Source organism: Acartia tonsa, chromosome 10 (assembly GCF_053477335.1).
Source record: "Acartia tonsa isolate MP-2025a chromosome 10, ASM5347733v1, whole genome shotgun sequence".
Lineage (NCBI taxonomy): Eukaryota > Metazoa > Arthropoda > Copepoda > Calanoida > Acartiidae > Acartia > Acartia tonsa.
Window position 1 is genome coordinate 47904367 of NC_137269.1, and position 12325 is coordinate 47916691.

At 31.2% G+C, this 12325-nt stretch overlaps 1 protein-coding gene across 1 annotated transcript in view; it reads right to left on the reverse strand.

Moving 5' to 3' along the window:
• Window positions 1-1889: 1889 nt before the first annotated feature.
• Window positions 1890-12325, reverse strand: part of LOC145330223 (uncharacterized) — a 78881-nt gene continuing 68445 nt past the window's right edge. Inside the window, exons 14-15 of the mRNA XM_080174834.1 lie at window positions 10586-10636; window positions 1890-2551 (exon numbers count right to left, since the gene is read on the reverse strand). Coding sequence (XP_080030960.1) covers window positions 2497-2551; window positions 10586-10636 — 106 coding nt within the window. The 3' untranslated portion in view covers window positions 1890-2496. The remainder of the gene's footprint in view (window positions 2552-10585; window positions 10637-12325) is intronic.

A 12325-nucleotide genomic window follows, 5' to 3' on the forward strand; every position in this document is an offset into this window, starting at 1 on the left:
TCAACCACTAATTATAATCTACAGATACAAAAACGAAAATGAAAACAAATAAACAATTTTTATCTTGTAAAGATAAAAAAAGTACATTTTTTGTTTTACACAAAGGTTTGCTTAAAAATAATTTTTTTGTCCATTAATTTTTAGACATTTGAAATTCTTATACATACATTTATAACATATCCTATCCCACTAAACAAATAGCTTAAATCCTGCTCATTACCAATACCATGCTTTTCTGTTTTATTGTTTGAATGGTCCAGTCATTCCAAAGATATTAAATCCTTATACATTCAACACAAACTGATTAAGTATTAAGTATTAATTCAAAATTTTAATAAAAAATAATATAATTCCTTAAATTCTTTATTTATTGTTAGTTTTATAATACATACATTTAATACAATATATTTAATATTTGAAAAAACGATATTTAAGATTAAGACATTTTTGCTTTACTTTGCAGCTTTTTAAATTAGATTATCAAAATACATTATCAAAAATTTAGAATTAAATTTGCGATAATCAAAACTCTAAACTCCATTCTATTACTAAAATTTTGAAATAGTATTGTAAACTTTATACAGTGTAGTTTTAATGGCACATAAGAGATAAAATGGCACTTTTTATATTGCTTTAGTTTTAAGTTTTCCTATTGAAAATTTTAAAAAAATAAAACTTTATACGTCTTGCTACTTACCTAATTAAATTTAGTAATTGAGATACTTTTCTCATATAAAAAACTATTTTGCTTCAAGCTTTTCCAATATTCAAAATTATCCTTATCACGACAAAATGTATTGTTTTTCCATAATTTTTTGTTGAATTATTGATATTTTCAAAGTAAACTTTAGGAGAAAAATAATTTTACTTCAGTTGAAATATCAAATATAAAATATCCATATAAATCATTTATAAAAAAAATATGTATTGCAGCTTTTTTTAGTATTTAAAAGTTATTGGGCCAAATCCTATAAAATTTTTTAGGCTAGCCTATGAATTAGGTTTTTCCAAGCTCTACATATTTACATATTTATATCAGGGTGGGAGGGTCTGTTTATTACACTAGTCCCCAAAGTTTTATGATAACGTTTTTGGTTCAACAACTTTGGGGACTTTTAGTGAATTTTGATTGATTGGTTAATTAATTTGATTGTCCAAACGTTTGAACCACTGATTGTAATATACATAAGGGGTTTATTTGTTTATCATCAATGGGGATGTACATTAATTTAGCGGCCATTATCTTATCCCTTTAGATGATGGTGAAATATGAATATGAGTGTAACGAAATATGTAATATTACATTAGGGCTAGCCTATATATTATTCTATAGATTTGGCCCATAATTTTATCTATCTAACTAGTGTTAATTTTTATGGAAGACTGTTTTTGATTTGTCTGAATTTAAAACAAAAAAATCTAATCTAAAAATAATGAATGATTCCTTTTTTTTTACAATTGAGCTGCACAAATTTAATAAAAGCACAAAAAATTATATACATAAAAAGCGCAGCAATAACAATAGTTTTGAACATGCTATATAGAACTGTAATAGGTTTTTTTATCGCATCGTATTATAGACAACTTTCCGCGGATATCAGAATAAAAATTCTTCGATAAAAACCAATTTTGTTATCCATGAGGGACCGAAGGCCCGCTCTAACAGAACTGGTATGAATTCTGCCTGTAATACGATGTTATACTTATTTTTTTAGTATGGCTAAAAACCGGTTCTAACCCAGCGGATATTAATAAACCCAATAATAGTGTCGGACTGATTATGACGTTAAAAAAATTTAGCCAATGAGAGGCCATTATTGACCAATGGTAAAATTTATAGTGGCCTCTCATTGGCTAATTTTTTTTTTACGTCATAATCAGTCCTACACTTTTACTGGGTTCGATATTAATCTGTTTCGGTAAATAATTGTGAAGACTAAATTTTCTTTTTTTGGCAGGTGTTGTAAGTAAATCACTGAATATCACACGCCAAATAACTAACCAGACGGACGTACATATAGAACCTAGTTTAGAGTAGCTTCGCTACTAATAAAATGTACATGTATCACATAAAAATATAAAAAGAAATGTAAATGGTACTTCATAAAATATTAACAGTTTAAAGAAAAATATTATGAATTTGTTTTTAAAAAGGCAGTATAAAAAATAGTTTTTTAAAGACAGTATAAGAAAAAGTTTTTTTATAGGCAGTAAACAAGTTTGACACCCTCCATAAAAGCAAGGTCTTTTAAATCAAATTTGTCGAAAAAAGCAGAATGTATAATATGTAATTATACCTTATTGTCCGAACAATCACAACTTCAAACTTTTACGTGTTCCAGGAATCCTTAGCCAAAGTTTAAATCATTATGACGATTCTAACGTGCTGATCAGAGCCATCTATTACAAACGTATGTACGGACGGACCATCCTTACTTGTAGAAAATCTTTACTTTAAAAATATCTAAATGAGGAGCAAAGCTACTCTATAATTGTCTATTGCTTGTGAAAGTTAACAAGTATTTCTTCCTGCTCTCCGTAATTGCTGTATCTGAAAATACAAGAATAATTATTTATCGCATCGTATCATAAACAGCTTTCCGCAAATAAAAAAAATGTACATTATAAGATGAAACCAGTTTTTTTAGCCCCGATATGCCGCACCCTCTACCGTCTCGCACACCCTAGATTAAATAAAATCCTTCCGTGGACCAGTAAGACGTTTCACCTTAAAAAAGAACCATATCAGTCCAGCGATTAGCGATATCTTTAGCTACAGACAGACCCACACACATTTAGACATCCTGTTACTTATTTGATTACTGTATACTAGGGTTGGGCCGGATATCCGGTGTGGCCGGATATCCGGTCGGATAGTTTCAATATCCGGTATTTGGATATCCGGTGTGGCCGGATATCCGGCCGGATAGTTTCAATATCCGGTATCCGGATATCCGGTGTGGCCGGATATCCGGCTGGATAGTTTCAATATCCGGTATCCGGCCGGATATCCGGCCACACCGGATATCCGGCCCAACCCTACTGTATACTAATGAGATGCGTAAAAGAAGTGTCCTAACTTTTGTGATTTTGTTTGAACCCATTCGTGATGATCTCTCACATCTCAAAGTTTTGATTCACCGGGCTTCAACAAATAGATTTTTAAAATAATTTCTCAACAGAATTTTAAAAGTAAGGTGTCAAATTAAAGATTTTACTATTTTTGTTTATAATGGCAATTTTCTTCTTTTAATTGTTGCGTTTTAGTACCATAAAAAGGAAAGGAAAAAAAAACTTAAATTACTTCAAAAATAACAGGTTTACAAAAAACCGTTTGCATATATAAATTCCCTGGATAATTTTAAATCTACTACTTACTAAAAGCACCGATTAGCTATTTTTAAAAATTCACAAAAGTTAGAACACGTTCTTTATAAACAAACAAACTTTCCCCAATTTAGAAGATCCCTTTTCTGATAAATCATAAAAATTCCATATTTCACGAAAGCTATACCGTGAAAATTTGGATGTAGTCGTATTTCAAAGATAGAATCAAAATTAAATATTTCCTTTTACGGAATATTAAACAGGAAATGGACTTAGATTCGGGATTTTAAATAATTCAGTTAGATCTTGTTAGAATAATGAATTTATAGTATAGATGTATAAACAGATTACTATATGATTTCCAATTGCAAAGACCTAAAGCTCAGCAGACGAGAAAAATTTCATTAAACTTTGCTTTCTAAATTCAGCTGTCTAATGCTTTCTTCTGCTTTTTGAAAAAGAAAGGGACAATTTTAGTGAAAAAATGCCATTTCTGTCTAAACATATGTGAAGTATTTAAAACTGCCATTATCAATTTCTCACAACTAGGCTCCTGACTATAAAATTATATTCAGAATCATCTTTTCCAATTTACACTACTGTATTTTTAAACCTTGTTATTTGTGATTAACAAGACATTTTTACTAATGATGTGAATACCTTCTTGCAAATCATAATTATCAAGTTTTTAGTGACACCTAGCGACAGATATAGAACTAATATACTGCAGATGTTCCAAAATTTATTTTTTGCCTAAATTTACGCTGTTTTCAATTATTTTTCCGTAAAGGGTTGAGCTTTCCATGAGGTGTTAGAAAATTATCTATGTCCTTATTTTAAACTATTGGGTTATTGTCAGTTATATGAGATCAAGAGATAATTTTCAAAATATTTTTCAACAAATGAACAGTATTTAAACAATACAAAAACGAAATTAACTAGAAAAAATGCAGAAATTATTAAAGGTCATACATAGACGTTTAAGTACAGGGTTAAGGGGTGTTTACCCCTTTAGTCTTTGAATCTCTTATTTTACACCCCTCATGTTTTTTAAAAATATGTTTGATTACTCCCCTTGAACGTAAAGAAGTAAAAAGCTTGGGCGTCCTTGTATTAACATTAGTTTACAATTTGCCTTTTGTTCTTTTGCAAGCGGCCGGTTGTATTTACATTTTTGAAAGATTCAGCTGACACCGAAGACCCAACCCAAATTTGGTAGAAGGCCTTTGAAAAGGGGTGATTGTTACATATACTATTTATCGCTCTATATATATTACTTTAATGTTAGAATAATGCTTTTACTTTTGATCTTTTTTTTATCTTTAACAGGGACGTGCAAAGAGGGGGGGGGGAGAGGGGGGGTAAAGGGGTGGAAATAAAATTAAATCCCCAAGATGCGCCAAAGGTAACCCAAAAAGTTTGTAAAATCATTGAGATATTGGGTTTTACACCACCCCAGTCCAAAATTTTTTAAAGGTTAACCTATCAACACCATTTAAAAAGCTTGGACGTCCTTGTACCTAGAACCATATGATTTCCTATATAGACAAACAGAGATACCCTATAAATAGCGTAGCTGCGCTAACTACAATATATAATCTAATATTTTTGAATAACAATCTCTATCTCAGCTATAAAAGAAGATTTAGGGTCAACAAAATTAAATTCAAATTTAGAGAAACTTTTTATGCCTATAAAAAGAAAATGGGGTATCAGATGAAGAACTTATAATTTACCAAAAGAGATTCAAATCCTTTATTAAAAGACTAGCGGCTACGCCCCTAGAGGCCTCTAGGGGCACTTGAGGAGGAGAGAGTCAAATTTAATAATTCAATTTCTTATTTTAGATTTTAAAAGAAAAAGTAAAAAAAAATTACGTTTGATGTTTGTTTTTCGTTGAACTCTCTTTCTAAAATTGAGAAATTTAAAAAAAATTTAATTTCTCTAGGGAGGGTGGTGGTACCCTCCCCTAAAATAGTTATAAACCTTCCCGGGACATATGAGAATCTACCCTGTTAAGGAGAACCCGATCGGTTCAGCGGTTAGCGAGATCCTTCGGTACAAACACACAAACACACAAACACACAGACACACAGACACACAAACATCCTGTTACTTTATTATAAGGATAGTTGTTGGCGCGTTCACAGGATTTTTAGAAAGGGTGCGCGAAGCATCACACCTCTTAAAAAATCTGTACGGAAATTAGAGAGTCTAAATAGTTCACTCAAAGGAGTAATGGTACGTATAAAATTAAAGCATTTTGTGGGGGTTTGCTGGGGGATGGGATACACAACACACTCTAGAAATTTTAAATAAACAAAAGAGATAAAATCAACCTTATTCGACGTTCACTCAAAGCCCCAAAAATAATGGACTTAAAAGTGTATTAAACTGTATATAAGACATTTGCGAATATATTGATACCATTAATTTGCCTCTTAAATCAAAAAAAGTATGTTTTTTTAATATTTTTCTCTTGCTACAAATCAAATTTCAAATTTGAGTCACCAAAAATCCTAAACTAATTTTTGCTCTAGAAGAATCAATTTTTGGAGTTAGAAAGTGCTTAATACCTCATTTTAATCGCCTGGCATTGCTTTATAATATATAGGAAATAACTTGGTTGTTTATAGAACAGCTGACTAAAAAATCGAGGTTTTGTGATAAACCCACTTTAGTTGTTGCTCCATAAATGATATTTTTTTTCCTAATTTTTTTGGCTGTAAAGAAGCTTTATATATTCATATAACATCCACCTAAATTTGACTTTTGGTATTTTATTTATAACATCACCAGAGGGAATTGAATTTTGGAAAAAAATATCAATTTATATTTTACACTGCTATGCATTGTTCTTGTTCTTGTTTCTAAAAAATATCTATATTATTAAAAAAAGAATTATTTAACGCTTCTATAGGTATGTTTATCATTTTTCTAGGCTAAATATAACTATAATTACACCATTTTAAAGTTAGACATCATAACATATTAACACAATTATTGAATCGGTCTGTATTAATAAGCTGGCAACCCTTAAAACAGCTGCATTTCATTATCCTATTATATAAAGTAGTAAGCTTTCTTGTCTTCAGCTTAAGATTTCGACAATTACAGTACCTATTGAGTTCTCTGTTTTATGGAAGCTTCTTATAGGTCCCTGGATAGTTTTGGAATTTTGAAAAAAATATCAATTTATATTTTACACTGCATTGTTCTCGTTCTTGTTTCTAAAAAATATTTTTATAATTAAAAAGAGAATTATTTAATGCTTCTATAGGTATGTTAATCATTTTTCTAGTCTAAATATAACTATAATTTCAGCATTTTTTAAACATCATTATATTCAAGTTATTGTAATTTTTAAATAAAATATCAATATCAAGAACTATTGGAACAATTTTTACCATGCAAAACAAGGTTTTATAAAGTGTAGGATCCCTCACAATATCTATCTGTCTGTCTATAATGCATTACACATGTAATGCTAATAGAGAGGATGCTATAAAAGTGCTCTTATAATGTGAACTTCTCATAATTGAATGGGCTTCCTGAAACCAGAGACCATAAAGTTGGCCTAGTCACTACAAGGGGGAGTGCAGGAGTATCCAGGGGGAGGTGCTTGTAAAAGGGTAATTTTTTTAGAGATGGGGGTAATCACCCCCCTTAATATATTAAGGGGGGTATAAACCCAGCCTTTTAAATTTTTTTTAAATAGGAGTAAAGAAAATCCTTAAAACTTACAAATCTAGGAATCAAACTAGCACCCCAACCAATAATCGGTTCCATGCCAAATGTAGGAGTGGAAAAACATTGGAGGGACAAATGCATGAGTCCCAAACGTCAGAGTGGAACAAACGCAGGAGTGGGACAAAAGTTGGAGTGGACAAACGCAGGATTTTTGGGAAAACGTCGGAGTGGACAAACACAGGAGTCCCAAACGTTTTTTTCAATTTTGAATTTTTTTTATACAAACACAGCCCCCCCTACCTTCGTCCCGTTACTTTTCTTAGTTAGGTTAGGTTAGGATATAGGCTAGGGGGCTGAGCGCTGCAGCCATAGTCATTATTTTGTAGACAGGGGTATAAAAAATTTTAAAAGTGTAATATTATTAAAATAGTAGACACTCCTAGTTTTTATTTAAGCAATGTCCACTCCAATGTTTTCCACTCCGATGTTTGTCCACCTTGATGTTTGTCCACTCTGACGTTTGTCCCATTCTTACGTTTGTCCACTCTGATGTTTGGGACTCCTGCATTTGTCCACTCCGACATTTGGGACTCTTATGTTTGAGGTAGAACCCCAATAAGTAAATCTCAATAAAACTTCATAAAATTATGCAAAATATCAAAGTATTCAATCCCTGAATTTCAACCATCTATCTTGAATAGGAGTAGAGAAAATCATGAAAACTTGAAATGTAGGAATCGATATAGCCCACCCCAGTTTTTTGGCAAATCCTAATGAAACTTGATGAAAATATGGAGTATTGATAGAGAGAGAGAATATTCAATATTCAAGTTGGCCTAGTCACTACAAGGGGGAGTGCAGGAATATCCAGGGGGATGTGCTTGCAAAAGGGTAATTTTTTTAGGGATGGGGGTAATCACCCCCTATAATATATTATGGGGGGTATAAACCCAGCAGAGCGCTGCAGCCATAGTCATTATTTTGTAGACAGAGGTATAAAAAATTTCAAAATTGTAATATTATTAAAATAGCAGTCACTCCTAGGTTTTTTACTCCGACGTTTGTCCACCTCAATGTTTGTCCACTCTGACGTTTGTCCCATTCCTACGTTTGTCCACTCTGATGTTTGGGACTCCTGCATTTGTTCACTCCGATGTTTGTCCCACTCCTGCATTTGTTCCACTCTGACGTTTGGGACTCATGCATTTGTCCCTCCAATGTTTTTCCACTCCTACATTTAGCATGGAACCGATTATTGGTTGGGGTGCTAGTTTGATTCCTAGATTTTTAAGTTTTCAGGATTTTTAAAAAAAAATTTAAAAGGCTGGGTTTATACCCCCCATAATATATTATAGGGGGTGATTACCCCCATCCCTAAAAAAATTACCCTTTTACAAGCACCTCCCCCTGGATATTCCTGCACTCCCCCTTGTAGTGACTAGGCCAACTTCATTGTCTCTGGTTTTAGGAAGCCCATTCAATTATGAGAAGTTCACATTATAATAGCACTCTTATAGCATCCTCTCTATTAGCATTACATGTGTAATGCATTATAGACAGACAGATAGGTATTGTGAGGGATCTTACACTTTATAACACCTTGTTTTGCAAGGTAAAAAATGTTCCAATAGTTCTTGATATTGATATTTTATTTAAAATTACAATAACTTGAATATAATGATGTTTAAAAAATACTGAAATTATAGTTATATTTAGACTAGAAAAATGATAAACATACCTATAGAAGCATTAAATAATTCTCTTTTTAATTATAAAATATTTTTTAGAAACAAGAACGAGAACAATGCATAGCAGTGTAAAATATAAATTGATATTTTTTTCAAAATTCCAAAACTATCCAGGGACCTATAAGAAGCTTCCATAACACAGAGAACTCAATAGGTACTGTAATTGTCGAAATCTTAAGCTGAAGACAAGAAAGCTTACTACTTTATATAATAGGATAATGAAATGCAGCTGTTTTAAGGGTTGCCAGCTTAATAATACAGACCGATTCAATAATTGTGTTAATATGTTATGATGTCTAACTTTAAAATGGTGTAATTATAGTTATATTTAGCCTAGAAAAATGATAAACATACCTATAGAAGCGTTAAATAATTCTCTTTTTAATAATATAAATATTTTTTAGAAACAAGAACAAGAACAATGCATAGCAGTGTAAAATATAAATTGATATTTTTTTCCAAAATTCAATTCCCTCTGGTGATGTTATAAATAAAATACCAAAAGTCAAATTTAGGTGGATGTTATATGAATATATAAAGCTTCTTTACACCAAAAAAAATTGGGAAAAAAATATCATTTATGGAGCAACAACTAAAGTGGGTTTATCACAAAACCTCGATTTTTTTGTCAGCTGTTCTATAAACAACCAAGTTATTTCCTATATATTATAAAGCAATGCCAGGCGATTAAAATGAGGTATTAAGCACTTTCTAACTCCAAAAATTGATTCTTCTAGAGCAAAAATTAGTTTAGGATTTTTGGTGACTCAAATTTAAAATTTGATTTGTAGCAAGAGAAAAATATTAAAAAAACATACTTTTTTTGATTTAAGAGGCAAATTAATGGTATCAATATATTCGCAAATGTCTTATATACAGTTTAATACACTTTTAAGTCCATTATTTTTGGGGCTTTGAGTGAATGTTGAATAAGGTTGATTTTATCTCAAAAATTCATTACCAAAAAGCAATTAAACAATATAAAGTAATTATTCTGCTCCATTTAAAAATAGCACTTTTACACACAACCTAATATATATATTTTCCTATATATAAAGTGAAAAGATTTTTAAAAGCGAAGCTTTATATAATTAGGGTCGGTCTCTCCGTACGCCCGTCTATACGTCCGTCCGTATCGGATGGCTTTTATCGTTAATTTAGGCATGTTAGAATTGCCCTATAGATTTCAAACTTTGCTTGATGATTCCTTTGGTAGTTAGGTACGTTTTAGAAGGCGTAGAAACTCTATAATCATTACCTGAATGTCCTTACGTCCATTTTAAATTTATTGATTTTTAACTTTTTAGATAACAATTTCTCATGTGATATTCTCATCCTATTGATCTGATTTTTGGATTAATGATTCCTATTACAATAAGGTACAATATTATAAGCGAAGCATCTCTATAATTAAGTCCTAAAAATGTCAGTATGTCCTTAAACAGGATTCTGTATTTAAGAAGTTTTGCAACAAATTTATGCCTAATTTTGTCTAAATTTTTTCATACCATTTTAGAGCTTCGGTTTTATGGATGTTGTCATCCTTGTTTTGTCAATTAAGATCTCGTAAAGGACTGAATCGAATGTTTTAAAATATTCAGAAATCAACCTTTTATAATTTTAAAAATCAGCTGGAAATCTAAACCTGACTCAAAAATGGCTATCCCTCTTTTCAAAAAAAAAAATTTCAAAGCATCCATAATGATTTAAATTTGGTTCTAGCGCGTATGCAAGGCCCTGAATTAAATACCTAAAATATTTTTTTAAACTAACAATGATAATGTTAAATTGGTTTTAATTATTGAGGCAAAAATACTTACTTTTCCGAGACTGGTGCATATTTATCAGAGAGGCTCACTACGGATTCTGCCCTAAAAATAAAGATTTTTTTACATATTTGAATTTATTTTTTGGTATCACTTCGAAACCGGTTAATATCCGGTGTATAAGAACTGGTTCTCAGCCACACTGAACAATCATGTTTTGTATCGTATTATATCCAGTTTTCTACAAAAATAAAAATGAACAATCAAAATATCAAAACCAGTTTTAGTCTTATAATTGTACCTTTTCATATCCGCAGAAAGCTGCTGATAATACGATGCGATAAATATTACATCTTAAAATTTTATTGTTATAGCTCAACTAAATACTTTGATTGTTGATTAGTGTCATCACAGGAAATAGCTTATAAATAAATAAAAAGATTCTAGATGAACTATTCCTTTATTGGACCAATAGTGTAGGAACAATTCGACCACATTATTTGTTAGAAAAATCAGACATATAGGTAGGCACTAAAGAGTAGTCTTTTTCATTTATACCATAAAGTAATTCAGCTATAAATAGTTAAATTTCTAAAAAAATAGGCTTTGCTAGGAGTAATTCTATTGTCTGATTGACCATCTAGAGTAATAGATCTATTACTTATAGGTGTAATAACATGCAAATCTCCTTCTGTAGAGCATAGTTGTATTTAACGCAAAAATGGACATGGAATATATGTGGAAAAAATTTTGGTTGCTAACATGGACCTCACTTATTGGTCTGTTCGTTTATCCAGTAGAAGGAGAGGGAATGGGTTAAGGTTGTGGATAGGGGGGGGGGGAGATATTGTCACTTTAGCCAGCTACAAGTATCACTTTATTAGGTTGTGGATAGGGGGGGGGGGAGATGTAGTCACTTTAGCCAGCTACAAGTATCACTTTATTAGGTTGTGGATAGGGGGGGGGGAGATGTAGTCACTTTAGCCAGCTACAAGTATCACTTTATTAGGCTGCGATACTTATGGATATGGTTGTATTAATATCATTTTATTTACCATACTAAAAACTTTATATCTTACATTAATCTTTATTAACCTTCAAAAAAGGTTTATGTATTAAATATCCTTCCTACTCTACAATATAAAAATCAGTCTCATGTTTTTAAAAGCAAAGTTTTTCTATAATTAGGGTCGGTCCGTCCGTCCGTACGTCCGTCACATAAAGTTAGCTCTTTTCATTAATTTAAACAGGTTAGAATTGTCCTATCGATTCCAAACTTTGCATGATGATTCCTGTAGTAGTTAGGTACAATTTAGAAAGCGTAGCAACTCTATAATCAATACCAGAATGTTTGTACGTCCACAAATTTACTTACAATATTGTTTGTACTGATGCATTAATATTCTGCTAATTCAGTTCTGACAATCTACAAGTGTTAATGTTCGTTTGTCCTTTTATTTCAGAGCATCGCTTTTATGGATGTTGTCATCCTTGTTTTTTTTTACATTTTATAATGTTATGTCACATCTTCTTTCTTTTCTTTTTTTGTAACTCACTTCCAATTACAATTCCTTTTCTAATTTTTTGCTTCAATTTTCACATTTTCGACTACCATGCATTGATTAACTTTTTAGAAAAAAATATAGCCAACAAGTGAAATAAATCTAAAATAATATGGGGGGGGGGGGAGATGGAAAGATCGTCAATTCTAATTAATTTCGTTGTTGGTATGAGCTGAAAATTTTCCATTTTTTATCCTATTTTTTGCATAAAGTTTGCATATTTCTGAATTGT